General features: G+C 37.4%; 1 protein-coding gene and 1 long non-coding RNA gene across 3 annotated transcripts in view; one reads left to right on the plus strand and one right to left on the minus strand.

The window, feature by feature from the left end:
- The window catches only part of LOC139970031 (uncharacterized), an 87,421-nt gene that overhangs the window by 30,239 nt on the left and 33,453 nt on the right, over nucleotides 1-23,729 (plus strand). For both annotated transcript variants that reach the window (XM_071975593.1, XM_071975594.1), the window contains exons 7-8: nucleotides 16,289-16,497; nucleotides 23,597-23,676. In XM_071975593.1, coding sequence (XP_071831694.1) covers nucleotides 16,289-16,497; nucleotides 23,597-23,676 — 289 coding nt within the window. The remainder of the gene's footprint in view (nucleotides 1-16,288; nucleotides 16,498-23,596; nucleotides 23,677-23,729) is intronic.
- LOC139970110 (uncharacterized) lies at nucleotides 3-7,672 on the minus strand. Its single transcript, XR_011794013.1, has 3 exons — nucleotides 5,858-7,672; nucleotides 2,655-4,579; nucleotides 3-852 (listed from the first exon to the last, which is right to left on the minus strand). It is a non-coding gene; the product is annotated as an uncharacterized lncRNA (long non-coding RNA).

Consider the following 23,729-nt stretch of genomic DNA (forward strand, 5'->3'; position numbering starts at 1 on the left):
CCCCCCCACCCAAACACACTCTTATAACAGAAAAACTGAATTACACAATAACTTTATGAACAGAAAAATAATACAAATGCATTAAAGATTTCAGATGACATAACATGCTGAATCCTAAAAGAACTTGTCATATTGTGTTGTATGATCTTCTGTGATAGAATCGTAAACTGTTGCTAGACATAGTGCAATACTCAATACCTATCATCATCCTTGACAACTATATAATATGATGGGATAGGTGGACCTTGCCATAAATTATATAATATCCACTCAACCTGGAGATGTGACAATAGAAAGCCTTCATTAGCATTATATGCTCACACAGGAATGAAACTGTTACATTATGAAACAATGGATGTCTAATGACCATTAAAATTGGTCAGATTTGAAAGATTAGAGATGTCCTTGGCATCAGAATTGCATCCTATTGAAAACTACAATTATGGTACAATTTGTAGAGATGATGCTACAATTAGGGAAGCACTGAACAAAAGAGGTCTCACAGAATCCCTAAGACACAACTTTTAGCAGTGTTCTAACTAGATTGTTCATATTTTAGGTCTTGTTTTGCAGTGATTGGGGGTTGGGGGGTCCTGGATGATAGACTTTTCGGTGAGGAAATTTCCCTTGAGGGATCATCTGATATGTCATGGAGTAAATATATCCAATTAAAAACTTGCATTCTCATGGAGGAGGGGGATGGGTGGGAGGGGTAAGAATCAGGTGGTGGACCATACAATCATTATCCTGATAATGTAAACTGTACGCATGTCTTCAAAGAGCTGCAATCCGGATATGAAACTGGTAAATCCCTAAACAGGCTGATCTCAGGACTGAATAGTTCCAGTTTACCTGATAATGAGAAAAAACAAAATGCATTTGGTCATCAGTTATAATGTTATTATTTATGTAAATTGACATCACCCGGTCTGCAAGTAGCTTCATTCTACCATGTAACATTGTCAAACACAGAACACAGCTACTATAAACATACAGTATGGTATGCTACTGTAGTTTCAAAATAAATTACTCAGTTATAATTATAATAACAATGTAAAGAAACTAATGCAACTAGAATACAAATCTATAGACTGTACAAGATGAGTTCAAGGTCTCATAATGCTTCCCACTGTGTATATACAGCTCAACTAATACCAAACTAATTGAAATATAAAGAAACATTCATTTGAAATTGAGACAAGCATTGAATCTTCAATACAAACTTTAAGCAATACCACTAGCAATCCAGTCTGGTTTATATTCAATTGAGAAACACAAGTAATAACAATGTAACCCTGAAAACAGATGGAGCCTGAAGAAAACATGATGACTGTTTCGGTCACATAGTTTAGGAACCATTGGTTCACTGTACTGTCTAGAGGTTGATGAATTTGTAGGATTTCGGAAATGATGACATTGTACTATAATTGATTGAGTTAAAGTACATATTTTTCTATCTGCAGACTTTGACATATAGTTGTTATTTCATACCATGTTGTTCGGTCCAGTCCTGTTGTGAGAGGGTGAGGGTTGGGTGGAGGCTACAGTTGTACGTCAGCTAAGTGCCCAGTGAAATATGTGATCAAGAATGATATACTTTTAACTTTGGATAAACAAAGACTTAAAAAAAGTGGATCTGGTGACACAACTGTGCATGGAACTGTGCCTGGCTCTCTATGTTACTGATTTTGTGTACACCTTATTTGAATGATGCTTCTTTAGCCTCACAAGATGTGATTGTGAATCTTAGAACTGGTGTGCGACAGTTTATCAGGAGTTTGGCTAAAATTAACAAAGAAGTAGGAAAGGAGATACAAACCCAACCATAATCTTCAGCTGATATGATAGACATCTTTGAGATGAATAATAAAGGTGGAGTTGATTTGCATTCTACTGTCCAATTTTATATTTCAAATCCTAATTCCAATATTTAAGCAAATGCTAAAAACAGTTATCTCTACTGTACTACAGTCAATAAATATCATAACAAACATAACACATTAAATTTCAAGATTATATCCATAGTTGTGTGACATATGTGTGACCTACCTAAATTAATCAAGGTGTTCTTGTTTGATGGAGTGTTCATTACAAATACTTCTAACACAAAGCTCAGCAATACAGACTTAGTTGACTTCTTTAATGTTTCTACAGCATTATGGAATATCTAAAATGGTATTTCAAGTTTTTTTTATTTTAATCTGAAGAAAATAAATACCTACACAGAAGACATATTTGTAGGTAACCCAAGCTACTTTCATATAAACCAACAAGTTGTCTTCCAGTTTTACAATTCTGGGAGTGTCAGGAGTTCTAGAAGACTTTATTCATATGAGCCTAGAAGGCAATTTTTATTTCAGTTTGGCAAATGGTAAAATGTACCAGAGGGTGTTGAGGTAGCTATTGTGTCATACTGTAGCAAGGTCATTACAAACATACCAAGTACTGGATTAATCCAGCAAGAATCCGATCGTTTTAATGTCCTTACTAGGGCGTAATCCTGTCAGTTGTATTTTGAGAAGATGAGTTAAAACTTTATATACATTATTTTAGTGAGAGTGAATGGAGATAAAAGAGTATTCCTCGATCTGCGACGCTATCCATAAAATCTACCACACATCTTTGAAACGTTATCAATACTGTTCAACACTTACCATTAATGTGATTACCATCACATGGAGGAAATATCAGATGATGAACCATTCATTGTCCTTGTCAACACAGTATGAACGTGACTTCCATCAAAAACTGGTAACTACAGGTGGAATAGGTGATCCCCTAACAGCTCGCTTCATAATTAACCTAATGAAGAGAAAAGAAAGTGATGTGAATGAGATTTAAGTCCTAATTATAGGAGACATTGAGAATGTCAGTCAGAAATAGTCTCTGGCTAACTACCATGTATACATGAACAATCACAGAGAAAAAAATACAGAGGAAGGAAAGTACAGTTCAGTTTCCAATAACCAGGTATTAAGTGTAAAAACAATTAGCCAGTTAAGCATCAAACTTGAACCGGGTTGTCCGTTGTTTAGTGGAAGTGGCACATAAAGGTGTGGTGCAGTGATATAAATGAGCTCCCAAAGGAGAGTCCAACCTCACACGAACCCAACCATGCATGGTTTGGGCTTGACTGAGAAATTTGTGAGATTTCGCACCTCTCTTTCGTATTGAGGACAGAATGTCTTTTGAATTTCCACTCATTAGGAGATACTGTAATTGTATCTAATTTAGTGTGTCAGCTTTGGTGGATGTGTTTTCATATTATTTTTCTTTATTTAATGGCACCAGGCCCTCGAGACTGCATTGGCTACATTGACCTAGTTACACCATTCTCGGGGGGAAGGGGGGTCTCTTTCTAGATTTTAGATCACCAAAGGTTTATAAAGTACCCTGTTCAGCTGGTCAATAGCCATACAATATGGTTAGTTCTTTCTACAAATTTGGCAGATGAAGACACTTAAAACCTCAAAATTTTGAGTTAAAAGTTTTGAGAGATGAAAAAGTCAAAATTTTGACTTTTGAGGTGAAAATCTTGAGATAAAAATTCCAAATATTGAGAAAGCAAATTCCAAATTTTGAAATTTGGGGACACTTATATATTTTCTTAAGCTACCGTACTTAGTCGCCGAAGTAAGATCAGTCTTGAGACCAATTAGATTTCTTAAATCCAACTGCAGTGACTGGCTCAGCAATGTTTAAAAATTAAACAAGCATAAGTGACAATTCTTTATTCACAGCTGTACATTCTCAGATTAGTAGGAAGTATTTCCAATTGTGTTTATAGTGTTTATAGTGGCTGGACTTACAAGGGTAATGCAAAGCTCTCCAAATCTTCAGTACAGTGTTTTCACATAGTTTTCTGGAATCTGCATTTTGAGCACATGAGGACATGTCAGTAATAGAAATACTTAATCTGATTTTACTCTGTGGAATATATAGCTGAGCCCTGGCCGGGTGCTGGGGGCTTCAGAAGAGCTCTGTTACATCTCTTCTACTTCATGTCCTCTTGTACTAAGTATGAAGCATGTAAATACATGTTAGAGAGAAAAATGTAATTTCTATGAAGTATAAATCTAAGCCCTGGTGGGAGTCCCTGGGGACTTTAGCTGAGGCATTTTCACTTTTCAGATATTTAATGTTCTCTGATAGTGATTTTGCAGACCAAGTGGAGCCTATGGGGGAGGGGGGGGCCAAGTGCTGACCACCCTAATGCCAGTGCCTGTATATGTTTGAATATGTTTATGTTAAATGGTAGTTAGCTCTCAAATATGCAAGGAAGACATGTTATCACGACATGATATTGATAAAGAGTGGCAGGGAAATTTAAATTCCTTAACCATGCTTGCTAGCCATCAGTTTGGTGAATCAAGTCACAACAACCAGATTTACTTCATTCTTACCATTCCTATGGAACTCTGTGCATCAAGAAGTGTAGGATACTGGAAGAAGCTTGATAGGTTCATAGGTCCTGATCTCCTCTATCAAGTACAGTCTCTGTCTTCATAATTACTAGAGGGTTTCTTCCTACCGTTGAATTATTACATCATGGAGCCGTCAGACTGAGCCTCAGTGATTTCTAAATCAAAAGTGAAACACTAAACATGAAATCAAATTAGTTATTCAGATATTTTTAGACTTCAGAAACAAAAGTATACTCACTTACAAAGAAAACCCATGGTAGCAGTTCCACTTTGATCCAATCATTGATCATTTTATGTTAGTGATTAGTGTTTGGTTTCTGAAGCTTTTTGAAAGTTCTTAGGAACTTTTGTATTCAGATAGCAACGTGACACTACAGCAGTCTTTGTGAGCAATCAACTTTACATGTTAGTTGTAAAAGACCCCTACACCTTTAGTAAGTAAATTATGTAAAGTGCATATTTGATTTGTGATATATATTGAAGCTAAAGATACGTCAATAGGAACTGAGCATTACCAGCACAAACCCTGGAAATTCTGGATATGTTCCAATAATGGGTTGTCTTTGACCAGCAAGGGAAGTCTAAAGCACTGCAGTATTATGGGTGACAAACTACAAAAATGTTTGTATATGATATGGGATATTGAATCTCAATCTCTGGAAAACCTTGCACTTCATTTGACCTTTACTCACTGGCAGGTTAGTACTTAAATCTACAATATATATACCAGGAGAGGAAACAACTCCAGAGTACTTTAAGAGTAGGTTTTTATGACTACATAGTTTGAATAAAGGCCGTGGCTATTCTTACGACTAGTCGTAACAATTATTTATAAACTATTCTTACGACATCGGCGAATTCATGCGAATTAAAAGTAAATAAAGCAACTGCGCATGTAGTAGGGGTAACCCTAACCCTAACTCTAACACTCAATCCAACCCTTACCCTAAACCTAACCGGAAATTATTGTTTCTCCTGGTCTTAAAAAAAGTACTCCTAGTCGTAAAAATAGCAACTGTGCATGCGCAAAAGGGTATTATTGTTACAACTAGTCGTAAGAATATTTAGCCACTTTGTTGAATAAAACCTTTCAGATACAGTAGTTGGATGATCTCGCAAATGTAGAACACTTCCTCAATAAACTAATGTGATCAGTATTCTGAGGGAGGAAACCCTCTCCTTTAACTTGTAACCAACTAACAGGCTAGCATCACCATATTTCAGCTAGTCCTACATTGTGCTGATCCTAGGACACGCTTTATGCTGGCATTGCGAACTGTTGAATGTTGTCATTAAAACCATTGGACTAGGCCATCGTTAGGCTGCACTTTTCTTATATGACTAAAGAAGACCTAAGCCATAACTTCAACGTTATGATGTCCCTGTCCTTGTAGGTACATAGCCTAACAATATGAAAGGAAAACACGACATACATTTCTTCTTTGGCAATTGCAATATACTTAGTCTGTTTCTTTCAGTATCACCATCTGGAATATATTGCAGTATTTTCATATTAGTAAGCCAGTACTGTAGCTTCAGGGAATCACGTTAAACAAACAGAGAAGTACAAGTTGTACAAGTTGTACAACCGTTCTTCAAACGCTGCTTTACACTGTGTCGTTGGTTTGTTTAGATTTTGAAGATGAGACTTGTTCAAGTCGTTTCATTGGCAACGAGGGAAATACCCCTCTTTTTCAGATAAATGATCAAATAATAGCAATCAGTGGCGTAGCTACGGGGGGCGTGAGGGCGACAGCCCCCCATGAAAGCTCGTCGCCCCCCAATCGCCCCCCACTGGGATTTTGGGTGTCGAAAAAAAATTACATGTGCGAAAAAAAATATATCATTGGTCTGAATGGTCTCGAATCTCCATGATGACCACTCATGAACGACCCTTCGACCGCGGACCGGCAGTAGGCTATAGTTGCTGAAAACCTGACGTGACATAGCTCATAGGCCGAGAAGTCTACAGTAGTCGCACTGTACTGAAAACGCATGTTAACGACCGTCGAATAATATAATTCTTGCTCTACAAGACTACAGAACACATAATGTTTACTACTGAATCTGTGTGTTCGACTGTTCGGGCAAACTTTGCCTTTGTCACTCTTTTTTTTAAATATCCATAATCCGTAACATGCAAATAAATACTAATACAAACAGCCTATCATTATCTTGTAACCAGTGCGTATTAACTGATCAAACAAGCTAGTGAGCAATACTATACCCTTATAGAAAGGTGGTCTCCAGGTACTTGAATGCCAAAGAAGATGTTAATAGGTAAAAAATGCTGACATCATACACATGTTTCTCACATCATTGCTCGCGTCATTGCCTCAATACCCTGTTACATTTTCAATCTGGTTTTCACTTCTGGGACGTACCCTGATGCTCTTAAAACCACTAGCAACCAAATTTTCAAGAAAGGAGGCAACACTATCATTGAGAACTACCCCCCCCCCCCCCCCCGACGGACTCGAATGGACTGCTGGCGCCCTTTTCAGCTTTTTAAGCATGTTTTACTTCGCGATTATTGACTTTTTTATTTCACTCTCATCTACCTATTGACATTTGTCACATTTTGTTGGTGTAGTTTACTGACAAAATGCTCTAACGTACGGCGGTATTTAATTTATCGGCACTTAATTCTGTTCAGTGTACGAAACTCTTTCCAAGAACTGTACGGGGTTTTCGATCTATTTTTTTCGAAAACATGAGCACTCACAAAGATACCACGGGGATTGTGATGAAGCGCATGTACTTTCAACACCCATATAAACTTCCACTTGTCACAAATGTCGATGACACATATTTATTCTTCGTTTACCTCCAATTAGCAAGGCCCGGAAAGAGTCATTTCCGGCAATCTAGGGAAAATCTTTACTCAAAAAAAATCTGTACGCTCCGCGCCAACCTGTGGTGGCGCTCCGCTTAGATAGTGTCGAAAGCCCCCCTATAGGCCATTCTCGCCCCCCCCGACCAATACCCCTAGCTCCGCCACTGCCCGCCAATCAGTCTATCACCCAAATAATATTTTAGACGCAATCTAGTTCGGTCATTTCAGTATGTTACTTGGCTGAAAGCCCAGTCAATCTTTCTTTATTTTCCACACGCAATTTTCAGATTTGTCGAAAACTGTCAATGCCGGTGTCAAACTCACGAAAGATTTGTCATGATATTTCAAAGTAACTTACAAAATTGTTTTTTTTTTCTATTTCACTAAACTCTTTGATGACCATATCATAACATGGGATCTCAAAATAAAGGATGTTGAGAAAACTTTAGAGCACCTAAGAAGGCCTGGGAAGTGTCATTTCCAACGATCTGCAGGGAGGCCCTTTTAGCTAAAAATTTACCGTACGCTGCGCGCCAACTCATGGTGGCGCTCCGCTTAGATAGTAACAAAAAAATGGTCAAGCCCCCCAGAAAATGTTCAAGCCCCCCAGCGCCCCCCCCCCCCCACTGAAAAAAATCCTGGCTACGCCACTGATAGCAATTTACAACAAAATGGCAAATTCCTTGCATCTAGGAGTGAGATCTTCAACATTATGCTGCGAAATGTCAATTCATCATTTTGCACCTCGATAATTTTCTGGTAATTTTGCGTTCATTGAATCTTCTATAGCCGCTTGAAGTGTATACGTGTTATGGGTCGTAGCGTATAAGTCTTATGGAAAAGACAAAACAATACTTAGTTATTACACTGCAACTCACCAAATTACAATTTGGACGGCATCTTGACTATTCACAACAGATCTTCCGAAGTCCAAATATAAAAGGGGTCCGGCACTAAATATATAATAAAAACGCAATATGCAAATAATGAAAATATTTTGATGGTCTTGACCATTCCAGTAAAGCAAAGATAAGGGGCTAGTGTAAGTTCCAAAGAAAAACGCGTACTATCGCCTAGCGAAATCTATCGTGATAGTATTTCGTCACTACAAGTGTCACCAAGACAGCATGAAAATTAGACATGTTTGGCACTTTTCAGGATATTGTTTACTACGAGCTCACAAAGAAGTCAATATTTTATCATTTCTAAAGACTTTTGAAATGACGAGATGAAAGTATTTTGGTATTTCAACATTAATCAGAAAATTTCTAAATTTATACACTTGGATAGAAGTCGGGGAGGGGTGGGAGGGGGGCAATGTTACATTCAGCTGAGAAGAAGGCCACTGCTACGAGTGTACACCCCTCCCCCCCCCCCCTTACGACTTTACAAAAACATTGTTCATAGGTAAAACTGCATGGTGTATGGAGCCAATTTAAGACCTAATTGGTGGTCTAATTATGCCTCGGGGTGCACCAGTTAACATCAATTTTCAAAAAGAATTCAGGAGACGGGGCTACTGAGATTTGCCTTCAACAAGCCAACGACCACACCTCCGCCATTTTTAAATTCTCTAGCCTTTCCATAATAGTGCAGGACCTACCTAAGTCAGTTGGGATTTGCTCCCCCCCCCCCCCGGCCTTGAAATCCTATATTAAAATGGGGGTTGAGAAGGGGTCCCATTCTCCTAGTCCTGCAAACCGATTTCAAGTAGTAGATAACTAATGCATCTGCCATTAAAATCAGTTACATGGCTACATGAAGGTAACATGCAATAATGTGTACCTCTTTGTCAGGCATTATTGTATATAGGAATAATATACTGGTTTGGCAACATGTCCACCCATCGGCTATTTACAGAATAACTGTACGCGAGCAAGACTGCATTTTCTGATTTTTTTTTATGCAATTATACAATAGTGATTTTAACATCGGTCAGTTCAGTTCTTAAACTTCACACTAGTATTTTTTAGGACAAACTTAATTTAAGTTTAGACAAAAATTATAGTCTAACTACGCCCCAGAATTGTTTCAGTCGGAGGACTCCCACAACCCCGTACATGGAATTGCATTCAACGACTACTCCACAGCAACAACATCAAAACTTTCGGATCCACATATAGTCTGACCATAAATGTTCGTTCCCCTTCCTAAATTGATCGGGAGAATTTTGGAATGTGAACCCACGTTACTGGGTTCTAAACCATACAGGAGAGTCGATCCGTTTTCAGGATTGGAGAGGCAAACTTACCGCTCATGCACTTAATCAGAAATATACACAAATTAGCCACAAGATGTACCTCCTCCTTTATGTTCTACACCCTTCCCCATATCTATGTAGACATGTGACAAATCACTTGATTGGCGTAGGAAGGGAGCAAAAAATGAATTGGTTGGGGAGGGGGTCGGGGGGCATCCCAATTAAGTAAACAATACACATTTTGTCATTATTGTGACCCACATGGAACACTGAAAAATTTCAAAATTTCCATATCAAAATTTTAATTATTTTATCCCGAAAGTTTTGAATATTTCTGGGAATTTCAACCCTTTTTCAAAATTGAAACCCTTTTCTTGAAAATCAAATTTGTCTTAAAATTGCAATCTGTAATATAACCGAAATTCTCAACATTAAACTACTTTTTCTAAAATTTAGAACCTCTTCGATTGATTTCGACCTCTTTAATTCCCTTCGTGTAAAATGTCGATTTCTTTTTGTTTTAAATTTAAACTATTGAAATGTTGACTTCTCAACTAAAAATATTAGCGTTTTATCTCAAACTTGTACGTTTCTCTCGAAATTGCCATTGCATTTCTCGAAATCAAGATTTCTTTCTTATGCAAATTTCAACTATTTTTTCTCAAAAAATAAACTTTTCTTGATGAGGATGGTAATAAGTAAAACGGGAGAAAAAGGGGGGGGGGCTACATGAATTGACTATTACAATTATTGGTTAAATGTCGACATAGTATTTTGATTTGAGCAATTACGAGGTACGTGAAAGACAAAACATCGTTTGATTGCCTTAAACTCTCTTTGCTGGTGCAAAGATTTAGCTAAATAATCCAGCATTGACATGGAATGGAATTAATTACAAAGGTGGTTGGGTGGGGAGGGATGAAAAATGTCGTGTAGTTACAGGTGCGTATCCAGGGGGGGCGTTGGGGGCGCGCGCCCCCCGGGTAAGAAAAAGAGAAGAGAAAAAAAGAGAAGAAAAAAGGAAAAAAGAGGGGAAAAAAGAGGAGGAGGAGAAGAAGGAAGGGAAAAGAAAAAGAAGAAAGAGAGAAAAAGGAGAAAAAGAGGGAGTAAAAGCAAAACGCGAAGACACCGGGAAGAGAAAGAAGAACAGTGACATCATTACAGCGCTGAAGGGTAGCCAGTGACGGATCAATGATTTCGTAAAAGTGTGACTCACCCTACCCCTCACACCGACAACTCCATTTTTTTGACGTTTCCATTTTCCTCTCTCACTAATGATCTATATATATATACTATATATGGTCTATCATAACGCGTGTGTAGAATTGTGCTATGAAACCAACTGTGGCTGGTCTCGAACTCGACCGTGTCGTCGGGGAACATGACGCATTTTGGGATGGGGGCGCCCGCCCCCCCCATTCAGCATTTTTTTAAATGATATCGCTAAGTAATTTCAAAATAGAAAGTGCTTAGAGGCAACTAACAAGGCCTGGGAAGTGTCATTTCCAGCGATCTGGGAGACATTTTCGGCCAAAATTTGCTTGTACGCTTCCGCCAACCTATGGTGGCGCTACGCTTAGATAATTTGCCTACAGGCTTCGCCTCCCCCCCTGGCAAATTCCTCGCTACGCGCCTGTTCGAATTTGTAACGCAAACAGCAGATATAACATCATATCAGTGAGCATGAAAATGGCGTTCCAGGATGAAAAGCCTCAAAACTGTCCGACTTGCCTGAAAAAATAACCAAAAATTTTCGCGCGCTTTGCGCGCGTTCAACGTGTTCTTGTCAATATCATATAAGCAAGTATCGGTTATTACATCGCATGCCATCATGTACCGTACGGTCCGTTCAAATTGCGCAGTATACCGCGGGATGCTAATGTAAACAACGACATGTCTCATGTAGATGTATAAAAAGCATGGAGGTCCAATTATGTCAAAACTCTCTTTTACATTAGTAATGGCGAATTAGGGCCTGCACCCCCGCCGCGCAGTGGCGGAGCGTCCATATGGTCAGGGGGGCGGATGCCCCCCCCCCCTGACGGACTCAAAAGGACTGCTGGCGCCTTTTTCAGCTCTTTACTAGTTTCTACTTATTCGTGATTTTTGACTTTTTTATTGCGCTCTCATCTACTTATTGACATTTCTCACATTTTGTTGGTGTAATTTGGCGATGACACCTTATTCTTCGTTTATCTGCAAATTAGCCAGGCCCGGAAAGGGTCATTTCCGGCGATCTAGGGAGTATCTTTACTCAAAAATTTTATGTACGCTACGCGCCAACCAGTGGTGGCGCTCCGCTTAGATAGTGTCGAAAGCGCCCCTTCAGACCATTCTCGCCACTCCTGACCAATACCCCTAGCTCCGCCACTGCCGCCGCGCCTCCTACGCCTATGTGTGTAGTGTTCGGTTTCGGAAATATCTGCTATTTTTTTCATTTCCTTCAACCAAGTTTTATAATAGCCGTTATAACAGGTTTTAATATTTGTACATCAATAAATTAACTGTGTCTGAATTTTCGAAAATTTCTGACCAACCTTCTACATCACACTTCCCTCTACTCGTGCACTTTTGACCGGTCTGTTAGGGGTTGAAGGAAGTTTTTTCTATATTGGTTGTCCATAGATGAAATTTTGTACAACATTATGGCTATGTTTTGAAGTGAGTTTATTCACGAGAAATGTGAATTTTCAAATTCTGAACAAATATGGGGCTTAAAACCTTGAAAAGTGGGGCTGACGGGTATTGTGGGCCGGGACGTAGAATCACCTACAAAGCAAAGACCCACAGGAGATGCGATCAGGTCGAACATGATGTGTGCCGGGTTGACAATCTTCTAAAAGGTTATGGATGGAAAAAAAACTATTAGGAAATACTTGGTTCTCAGGCAAAAGGTGTACATCTGGTTGGTCATTTCAAGCCCGAGAAGTGCCGTTTCCGGTGATCTGGGGGGTTTCAAAACAAGAAATTGTCTTGTACGCTGCGCGCCAACCGATGGTGGCGCTCCGCTTAGATAGTAATTCGCGCCCCCCGGATTTGAAAATCCTGGATACGCGCCTGAGTTACATTTATTCCGATAATTTCATGATGATTTAGTGAATATATATAAAAACAAAAATGTAACTTGACACAGACACGTTTTGTCTGCACGATGTGTCTGCAAGATGTGTAGGACGGAGCAAGGCTGTTCAAATTATGTTATTCCATGTAGGTTTTATTATTCATTAAACATGTACTCTTTAAATCATTTGAAACAGACGGTATTCAAACTTTTGTGTTTATTGCTTGTTTATGCATCCACTAGCAGATAATAGGGTGGGGGAATGTGTACATGAAATGCTATTTGCCCAAATTTTAACCGGTGGTGGGGGAGGGGGAGGGGGTGCACGGGAACTAACACCCTACCGCTTAGGTAGAAATGTCAATGATAGCTTGATCTAATTGATAGAGGTTGTGTTGTATTATTTACTTCCTCGACCCCTTCCTTAAGACATACCCAATCGACGTCAGTTGATAAACTGTCTGTTTTCACCGGGTATGTATAACGTTACATCTCTCGTACATTTACTTCTATTGGCGCCAAAATGTCTGTTACAAATTTCAAACATCACCCGCGAACAGCTGGAAAACACCTGTATATGCTATTGAATACCTGTTCACATCTAGTATCTATATCACTGACGACGAATGTTTTAGTGTTACATTAGTGGAGCTGCAGAGTACGTATTATATTCGTGGGAGACTGGGAGTTGTTTGTTACCATTGACTTGTTGGTTAATAAGATGGATTATTTAATGGAGAGGAACCACTGTTAATAGACAGCGTTCATTGATAAGTGAGATAATTTGACGGTATGGTATAGAGGCATAGGCTAGAGGGGGAAAGCGGCCAGGCCAAACTTAGTTAAGCTATAAGCTAGACTAGTAGTAATAAAGTTAGGCTATGTTAGAAAACTCACTCATCACCTTCGAAAAACTATAATTATCTACTTTTAGCGAGAGCAGGGGCGTAGCGAGCGGGGGGGTGTGGGGGGTGTCACACCCCCCCCCCAATAATTCGGTCGCTGTCGGCAAAGGTCTGTCGGCAAAAGGAGAAAAGATGAAGGGGAAGAAAGAAGGAAAGCTGAATAGAGAAAAGGAGAACGGGAGCTTCTTCCGTGCTAAATTTGACTTAAAATATGCACCAGATTGCATCTAAGGACGTTTCAAAACTAAAAATTTTCCAAAGGGGAGGGGTAGACCCCCTACCCTTAGACCCCTCCCCCATTTCAGTCACCAATTCCAGATCCGTCGGCAAATCAAATTTGACTTAAAATATACACCAGATTGCATCTAAGGACGTTTCAAAACTAAAAATTTTCCAAAGGGGAGGGGAAGACCCCCTACCCTTAGACCCCTCCCCCATTTCAGTCACCACTTCCAGTTCCGTCGGCAAATCAAATTTGACTTAAAGTATGCACCAGATTGCATCTAACGACGTTTCAAAACTAAAAATTTTCAAAAGGGGAGGGGTAGACCCCCTACCCTTAGACCTCTCCCCCATTTCAGTCACCAATTCCAGATCCGTCGGCAAATCAAATTTGACTTAAAATATGCACCAGATTGCATCTAAGGACGTTTCAAAACTAAAAATTTTCCAAAGGGGAGGGGTAGACCCCCTCCCCTTAGACCTCTCCCCCATTTCAGTCACCACTTCCAGATCCGTCGGCAAATCAAATTCTCCACACCCCCCCAACAAAAACCCCTTCGCTACGCCCCTGAGCGAGAGGACATGCTTAGCAAATCTAACTCATAAATAGTAGAGATCTTAGCCTAGTTGCTGACTGAATATCAGAAAAGTCCAAGTTAAAGCATATCTTAACTATAAAGGAATTGAATAAAATACAATCGAGACACTGAGTTTTCTTTAGGGATCTTAAATTAAGCGAAGAATGAAACCAGCGATTAACATTCTAGGTGTACTGATGCCTAACATTTACTTCATTCTAGCTAACAAAATGTATCAATAGACAAACTCTAGAAACTTTGTTATTCCTCAAAAAAATTTAAATCACAGAAAATGGTTCAACTCGATTTTAATCGTACATAACATAGCCTTATACGCATTAATACAAGTCAATCTATAACATTCCAAAATTATCATTTTAATCACCTAACTTATTAAATCTACCAGGTCGGACATTTGAGCCACTTGTGTGAGAAACCTGCAGCTTTTTTACCGAGCAGGCTAACTGAAATAATGTTATTTAATAACTGATTAGTTGAATGACCATACTCCTGCCAATATACCTGACACTTTGTATGAAATATACCTTTGTTAAATACTGTATAGGGCCCAGAGCTTTGAGCCTCTATAAAACAGTTTTCCTATTAAGTCTAATAATAATCAAATGCAATACATAGTTATTAAAAGGAATCTTTCGTCCATGTTTTTCCAGGAGCAACTAGATCGTGGTGTTCTACTGACAGCTGGTTTGTCTTAATTTTGCCCACATAATTATAAAAACTGTACGTCATTTCCAAGCCAACAGACTTATGGCCACATTATGTTTAAAAAGTAAAATGGTTTTGAATTGAAAGTGCGCCACCTATTTTACCCTGCTGCAACTCTCAATAGCAGAAGTTCGCCAGAGCCGTAGCTCAAACGTTAAATGTTCCGCTAACTGTTCACACCCGATGAACTCCATGTAACAGAAGATATTTCAATGAAGACCCAATCAACCCGATTAAACTTAAAAGTAATAATTAATTAGTATAATTAAACCCTCAAGGATATGAAGTGTTTACAGATAACAATATTATTTGTAAAAAAAAATATATAATTAGCGGATGGTACTATTTAATTGGAAGAAACGATAAAGTTTAGAAAGTTAAGATCATAAGCAATACCCAATTTATGAATATCTACAAACACAAAGAAAGAAAAATGTTACATTTCGAAAAAATCTACTAGAAGTTATGTCACACTCAAACCGTAACTTAGGAATGAATTTGATAATTAACTAATTAAACACAGATGGACATCATCTTTAAACAAATCATATTAATTAGAAATAATTATAATTCAAGCAGAATAGTCGGATTTGGATCAATAATGAAATAATTTGTAAATTAAATTTTGAGTTTAAGCCTCGTCAACCTTCTCTCTGGAAACTTGAATTTGATCTACCGGACATCTGCTTCTCTAAACTGCATTTTAATTATAAGAAACAACCTATTGATTTAAATATAATTCTTCAAACTCTCCTTATACTTTATAAAAACCTGGTATTAGTTAGAGTAGAAGTTTCCTTTTCATGATTCCTATAACATTAAATTACATTTTCCTTCTGAAAGTTCTAAATAAAAATACAAATAAATTTGATCAATATTTTTCTTCAAAAGATAGATAATCTCAATTATTATTGACCCATTTCTTATAAAATTCTCAACCCGTCATTGAGATTTGTTTCCTATTAACTAATAAATAAAAATATGTAGCCTCGCATTCTTATTTTATTAAACCTTATATAAAAACTTTAATGAATAATTTAATTGTAAAACAATCAAACTAACCCTTTAATCCTACATTACCACTGTATTTTCTCTAATCTAATGTAATTATTCCTGTTTATATTTGTGTCCCCATAAAATCAGCCCCTTATTTCCGTTCTAATAACTGATTCCGTCTTACAAATAAACACGACCTAAATGTCTTAGTTTATCGCTTTATTTTCCTTTATCTTTTTTTCGTTATTTTTATTTTATTATAATTATTCTAAACCTAACCAAATCCAATATATTTATCTCCATCTACTCTATTATCAGTAACTCTATTCTTTCATTCTAGATTCCTATTTCCTGTGTGCGTCTATTTTCCTGCTCTCCTAGAGTTGATAAGTCTGGTCTGAACCTTATCCTTGAGTCTCGTCTCTCTCTCTCTATCCTGAGTTCTCTCCAGGAGCTGTGGATCTATGACTACAACAGGAGACTAACTAATGAAGAGTTGGCGGCCATCTTGTCTTACTCCTCACAGTGTACAAGCTTGAAGGAGCTGCAGTAAGTATTCCGGTGTAGATGCTAGAATCATTATAACAGTTAAACAGGGTATTAATTTAATAATACAAATTATCAATATTAAACTAACAATAAATACTGTGAAGTCTGCTGTATTTTAATGTCAAGGATTGGATTCAATGAGTTTAGTTGGATTTATTTCAATAATTAGGTCATCGTGATTGGAATTCTGTAGAATGTGATTAATAATACAAAATATGATGGATAAATAGGGAATATTTTAAGAGGGTGTTTGTAATAGAGGGAGGGGTGCAGGGGTGGTGGTGGTGGTTTAAATGTTCTTTGTTTATGTTAATGTTAAAATTTAACGAAATAGGTTTTAGAATTACAGGAATATTTATTAGGATAAAATAAGAGATATATAGACAAAGAAATTGGATTTTAATAATTCTAGCGAGTGAAATTAATATTATAAAGTAAAGTTTTATAAAGAATAACTGTTAATTTTGACTGAAACCTCCGAAATAGTTTATTTTCAATTATGTACAATTAATTTAAGAAACAAAAGAGATTGAAAATTGTTATTAATTTTAAAGTAGTAAAATGATGGCAATGAAAATAGCAATAACTTATAACTTTGTTCTTATAAACTCCTCATAATTGTGATCAGATTATGACACTCTAGCAAAACTGAAATGTATACAAAAGAAGCAACCAATAAAACAGTTTTAGTTGTCGAAATTTAAAAAACAGTTACGCAAAATAAGTTAACTAATTAAAACAAAATAAAAGTTAACTAGAAGGAAATAAATAATTGAAATTGAGTTAACTATATAGTTAAAAAAAACAATTATTGCAATAAATATAATTAAAGGCAAATCTGTATCTTATAACTTCCAGAGGTTCAAATTTAATCCAATTAAAACTACATCAATTTCTTCTCTATAGTTTGAAATACAATGTTATACAAAATAAGCTAAATTAATATTCATGCTTATATTTTAACATAATTATCAACAATAATTAAAAATTTAACCAAGAGCTTTCAGCTTTGTATAATTCATAACTTTAAACAAACACTGTTTAAATATTTTAATATTCCTCGTATTAATGTTACTATATACTTGATTCGATCATGACGTCCCTAGTTCGTCCTTTACAATGCAGTGTTAATTAATCCTCCAAGACACCCTCTCCCCCCACCCCCAACCAACCCCTCCTCTCTCTCCTCATCTTGCCCCGTTTGGTCTTACATATCAAACCTCGTTAAAGTTTCTCCTTTCCGTCCTCACCATTCGGAAAGTAATCAGTAACATCTTCAACTTACAGCTGACGTGTTACTAAAAAAGAATATATTTAAGTCGCACCCGCCACCCCCCCCCTCCTTCCCCACCGCGCCTCACCCAAATCTCGAAAGAAAAGACAAAAACTATTTAGTAGTTACATAAATGAAATAAATTAGAAAGAAAGCTGCTTTACATATGTTATAAGTGAGCCACCGCCATTCCAGGAATAACTAACTAAAAAATATCACTGGAAATAACACACTGTGGTCTGGCTATAAAACAAATATATTACACAATGTTTATTCCCTATCTAGACTAAATACCTTACCCCAATCCCAGTATGCTCTTGGTTAAGTTTAGTCTCGCCCCTCTGCCCCACTCCCATTCAGACACCTTACCTGGACCCGTCACCACTCTCCCTTTGCCACCCCCCCTCCCCGTGGTACATACTCGTTTTTTAGATGGCCCTTCAAATCCATTCTATGTTTCTACCCGATAACATCACCGTTTTAGTACACACAGTAGGCCTACTCTACTTCTACATAGTTTTCTGCACAGACGATTGATTCAAACTATTTATTTCTAAAGAAAAATAAGTTAGCAGTAGAGATGACACACCTGGAACTCCAGTAAATACCTAATTAGCATAATAATAGATGACACGAGTCAGGGTTATAGATAATGAATAGAATAGAAACGAGCCACGCGTCTAGTGTGCACCTGGAATGTTGTAACTGCCATACAACGTAACCATGGAAACTGACGATAAGTAGGTCAGTCTGTGTCTAGCAGTGGCTGGGAATAATGCATTTTATTCAATACGGGTTAGCATGTCATATGCCATGATATTACAACGTGTTCTCATTATTATTCTTTGTTTATATATTTTAAATGAGTAAACTTGATTTCCTTGGTTGTTTAATACATCCCTCACTTGCGCCTCTCACTAATTTTATAGACGGAATGTTTAAATTCCCTTTCTTGTTTTTTTTTTTCTGTATGTACTTCTCGTTGGTATATGGAAGTCAATTAGCACATAATTGAATAGCCCTTAATTTAACTCACATATCTAATATGTGACTATAAACATTGCGGGTTCTTAATTGCTTAGTTTATGGAGAAAAGTTTTGTTCTGTGAAGTTGATTAAACAGTTAAACGGTGGAGATAAAATATTACTCGTGTTTAGCAGGGAGAAAGATTCGTTTGATGAGATCTTTTATCTTTTTAAATATCGAATTATATACTGCACTAGTTCTTTTTTATCTATACAGAACAGGCGAAAGTGATTAAATTATTCCATCGAAGTTTAAAATGTATAATGGATAACGACAACTAGAAATGGATTTCAAATTTGCAACTTAAATGTTTTTAACGAATTTAGAAAGGCTTAGAAGGCTGTCATCATCGCCTTCAGACTTTCTTCCAAATGGTTTACAGTATTGTTATAACACACGCTAGCAAAATGAAGTACATATTTCTATCCCCGGTACACAATGAATGAACCTACAAGTTAACAATCAGAATAAACACTTATACAACTGCCAGGGTCATATCCAGGTCGTAAATATGGCCACGGTTCATTTAGTTTTGTTGCTGAGAAGGAAAAAAGAAGAAACAGTTATTCACTTGTTGAAATGAATTCATTACGTCATAATTTGCGATGTTAAAACTTTTACATGAATCATGGTGGTATGCTGATTAAAACTGAACATAAGTATATTGTGATAGTAACATGTATGTTCAACACTCAATAGAAAAAAGGAAGGAAAATGAAACAGAAAAGAAACCGAAGGAGAGGAGTTATGTTCCTGGAAATACAGTAAGTAGAGATCTGTGGGTAATTGTATACTGTCGGCCACACATCCGGGGTTTTCCTCCCGTCAAATCGCAGCGAATAGGGTGAAAACATGTAAAGTAATTGTGTCTAAATATCGCGAATCTACGCTTTCAGAACGCATGAAGAGAAACATGAATACTCTACGCATATACCTCTATAGGCATAAGAGTGCAATATAATAGTAAAGTAGAGGAGCCCTAATGTAACAGAAGCTAAGCTATCTTCGTAGGTATTTTACAGATGTTGTATTTTTAATTGTTTGAGACACTACAGTAGGACTACCCAGGCGCGTATCCAGGGGGGCGTTGGGGGCGCGCGCCCCCGGGTAAGGAAAAGAGGAGAGAAAAAAAGAGAAGAAAAAAGGGAAAAGGAGGGGGAAAAAAAGAAAAGGAGGAGAGAAAGGAAGGGAAAAGAAAAAGAAAAAAGAGAGAAAAGGAGGGAGTAAAAGAGAGCCAAGACCTCGGGAAGAGAAAGATGAACAGTCATAGTTAAAGCGTTGATCCCTATTATATACACAGGGTAGCCAGTGACAGATCAAGGATTACGGAAGGGGTGTGCGCCTTACCCTACCCCTTACACCGACAACTCCATTTTTGACGTTTCCATTTTTCCTCTCTCACTAATGTATCTATATAATTACTATATATGGTCTATCATAACGCGTGTGTGTGTATGGACGCCTTAAACAATTGTATAAATTGTAGTACAATTGTGCTATATGGAACCAACTGTGGCTGGTCTTGAACTCGACCGAGTCGTCGGGGAACATGACGCATTTCGGGAAGGGGGCGACCGCCCCCCCCCCGTGCAAATTTTCTTTATGACATCGCTAGTAATTTCAAAATAGACAATGCTTAGATGCAACTTACAAGGCCTGGGAAGTGTCATTTCCAGCGATCTGGGAGGCATTTTCGGCCAAAATTTTTCTTGTACGCTTCGCGCCAACTACTCGCAATTACTCGCTGCACGCCTGTTCGAATTTGTAAAGCAAAGAGCAGATATAACATCATATCAGTGAGCATTGAAATGCATGTTCCACGATGAAAAGCCTCAAAAAACTGTTTATGTGTGTAGTCAAAGGCGTAGGAGCCAAATTGGATTTGGGGCTGTAACGACTTGCCCGAAAAAAAAACCGAAATTTTTTCAACTCATCAATGCCAATATCAGCCCCCGCCTCCTACGGGACCTACGCCTATGTGTGTAGTATTCGGTTTCGATATACCTGATATCGGACATATCTGGCTATTTTTCATTTCCTTCAACCAAGTTTTATAATAGCCATTATAAGAGGTTGCAATATTTCTACACCAAGAAATTAACTGTGTCGGAATTTTAGAAAATTTCCTCACCATTCCTCATCATACTTTCTTCTACTCGTGCAATTTTGACCTGTCTATTAGGGGTTCAAGGAGGTTTTTCTATATTGGTTGTCCATAGATTGAATTTTTTGCAACATCATGGGTATGTTTTCAAGTGATTTTTATTCACGAGAAATGTGAATTTTCAAATTTTCAACAAATAATGGGCTTAAAACCTTCAAAAGTGGGGCTTTCGGATATTGTGGGCCGTGACGTAGAATCACATACAAAAGCAATGATCCATAGGACATGCAATCAGGTCGAACATGATGTGTGACTGGTTACAATCTTCAAAAAGGTTATGGATGGAAAAAAAACTTTTGGGAAATACTTGGTTCTCAGGCAAAAGTGTACATCTGGTTGCTCATTTTCAAGCCCGAGAAGTGCCATTTCCGGTGATCTGGGGGTATCAAAACCAAAAATTCTCTTGTACGCTCCGCGGCAACCGATGGTGGCGCTCCGCTTAGATGGTAATTCGCGCCCCCCGGGTTAGAAAATCCTGGATACGCGCCTGCTACCTACATATTTATGATTCTGCGTCATGTTTTACTTTGTTCAACACTTACTTTTGTTGGGAAAAAGTTTTAATTTCGTACTGCAAAGAATCATATCTTTCTAATGTGCAATTACGTAGCACCATGCATCTGCCTAACTGTCTAACCTTTGTTCTGTACGTTGGAGACTTGAACAACAATCATAGGCCTACTCGCGAGTGAAATTTGGCGAGTAGATTTTTAGTCACGGTCGCCAAATAGCGATTACTTTCAATAATGATGAAAATCGTGGATACCTCTAATACTTGGTGTGTGGATTCATAACATCGAGTACAAGACCCCTATTGTTTTGGAGGTGTGTATAGCCACGTATAGTAGACTGACCTATGTTATCATGCCATATTGTTATTGTAACAGCTTGTTCTGGTTATACTAACAAGAAGAAGTCTAGTGCATTGAAGTCATCGAAATCTCAATGCAGTTTGCATTCGGGCTATCTTTGGAAAGGAGGGGTGGGGTGGGCTCAAAATATGACTTGCGTCCGTTGGGAGAGGTCTAAACGGGAAGAACCCTTTTTATTAAAATATAGCCTTTAATAAATAGTTTTCAATGCTGTAGCAATATAAATTACTAGTTCAACAATTAATTCCAGTATTTTGCCTACATGTGTACATTGAGTTGCTAAGTCCGCTATAGCCCTTACAGTATATATAACATTAATGAAATATTCAAAAGCGCCTGTTTAACCAGTCACTGGATAGATACAGAAAACTAACGATTGTAAGAACAAGTTTTACATACGAAATAGAAAATCTATGCGTTAATTATGCTAATTAGATACAAGGTACGTAACCTATATATTTTCTTTACATTGTCTGGAGCAGTGTTTTACATAGAACTGGGCAATTCAAGTATAAGGTAAGGTGATACTGAGCTAGACTTTAACATATTTATTGGATATTATGCACTATCTGTTACCGGTTAATCCAGATAATTTCATTTCATGCTCGATAAACTCAAGTGCCCTGTTGTTGTTGTGTGTTTGTAACAAGTGTCTTCATGTCTAAAAATTTGCTATTTGGCTTCAAAATAATAATAATGATAAAATATGCAGTTCAAAAGTACCGGTATAAAGACAACTGTTGCTAAAAACATTCAAATACAGTACTTGAACCTGTGGAAAGGAATGCACAGATTATTTATTTTGAGAGGGTTTCAGATAATTTGACAGTCTAGTGGTTTCTTGCGTAAAATCAAAGTCACTTGTTCCACTTCCCCTCCCAATAAAACTTTTCTTTTGTGAATCAAAGACGATGGCATTAGTGTATTCTTAACAAAGTATGTCCAGGAAGTCTTAATAGCTCCTCGGTATGAAGGGGGTTGGATATTTTAGACACATGCAACTCTTCATTGAGAACATAGTTAAATAGGAAGATTCGATTGTGTAATGGTTAAGGTTATTATTATCAACTCCACAAAAATGTTATATTTTTTTACAATTTGATTTAGATCAATGACAAAAAACAATGCGCGCAATGTGGTAAAATTATTGAAGTAGTTATTGAATAAATACTTAAATAACGTTGGTATATCATATAATAGTAACAATTTGTGTTTAACTTCAATCCGAGATGATAAATTGTTACGCCCAGTAAAGAATGTTGCTATGTCCTCGACCCTTCTATCCCTCTACCTTCTATTTCTCCTCCGTTTTAGTGCAATATTGTGCAGGTTTCTCATTCCGAAATTACGTTGAAAAATTGTAATTTGTAGCATCTTAAACTATTCTGAGGTTAAGAAACAATTTTCAGTTTTAAGATTCATAATTTCTACATTTTATATTTTACCATTGCACTCTAACAATATCAGACATTTTAGTTCTCATTTAAAAATGAGAAGGGTTCACGAAAACGATCTATATTATCAATCAATTTACCGAAAATAACATACGATAAAAATCACGTGATCCGAGCGGAAAATGGCAAGCGGTTGTTACAAGGATTTGCTCCGTTTACTTAGTGTATTGTGTACAATGTTGTATTTCTACATGTTTGTTGTTTACTTTGTTTATCTTTTATGATTTAGTAAACAATTAACCTGACTAGGAGGACATTCCTCTACGTCTTCTACATCTTACACGATGATTATTCTACTTCTCTCCATAGGTTTCGTTGGGGCTACACTATGCCAGACACTATTCCGGTTGGATCCATTCCATCATCCTTGAAATCAAGAAATGTGAAAGGTATTGTCACAATGACGTCATAATGGACACACCTATAATGTCTTACATTTAAT

Source organism: Apostichopus japonicus, chromosome 7 (assembly GCF_037975245.1).
Source record: "Apostichopus japonicus isolate 1M-3 chromosome 7, ASM3797524v1, whole genome shotgun sequence".
Lineage (NCBI taxonomy): Eukaryota > Metazoa > Echinodermata > Holothuroidea > Aspidochirotida > Stichopodidae > Apostichopus > Apostichopus japonicus.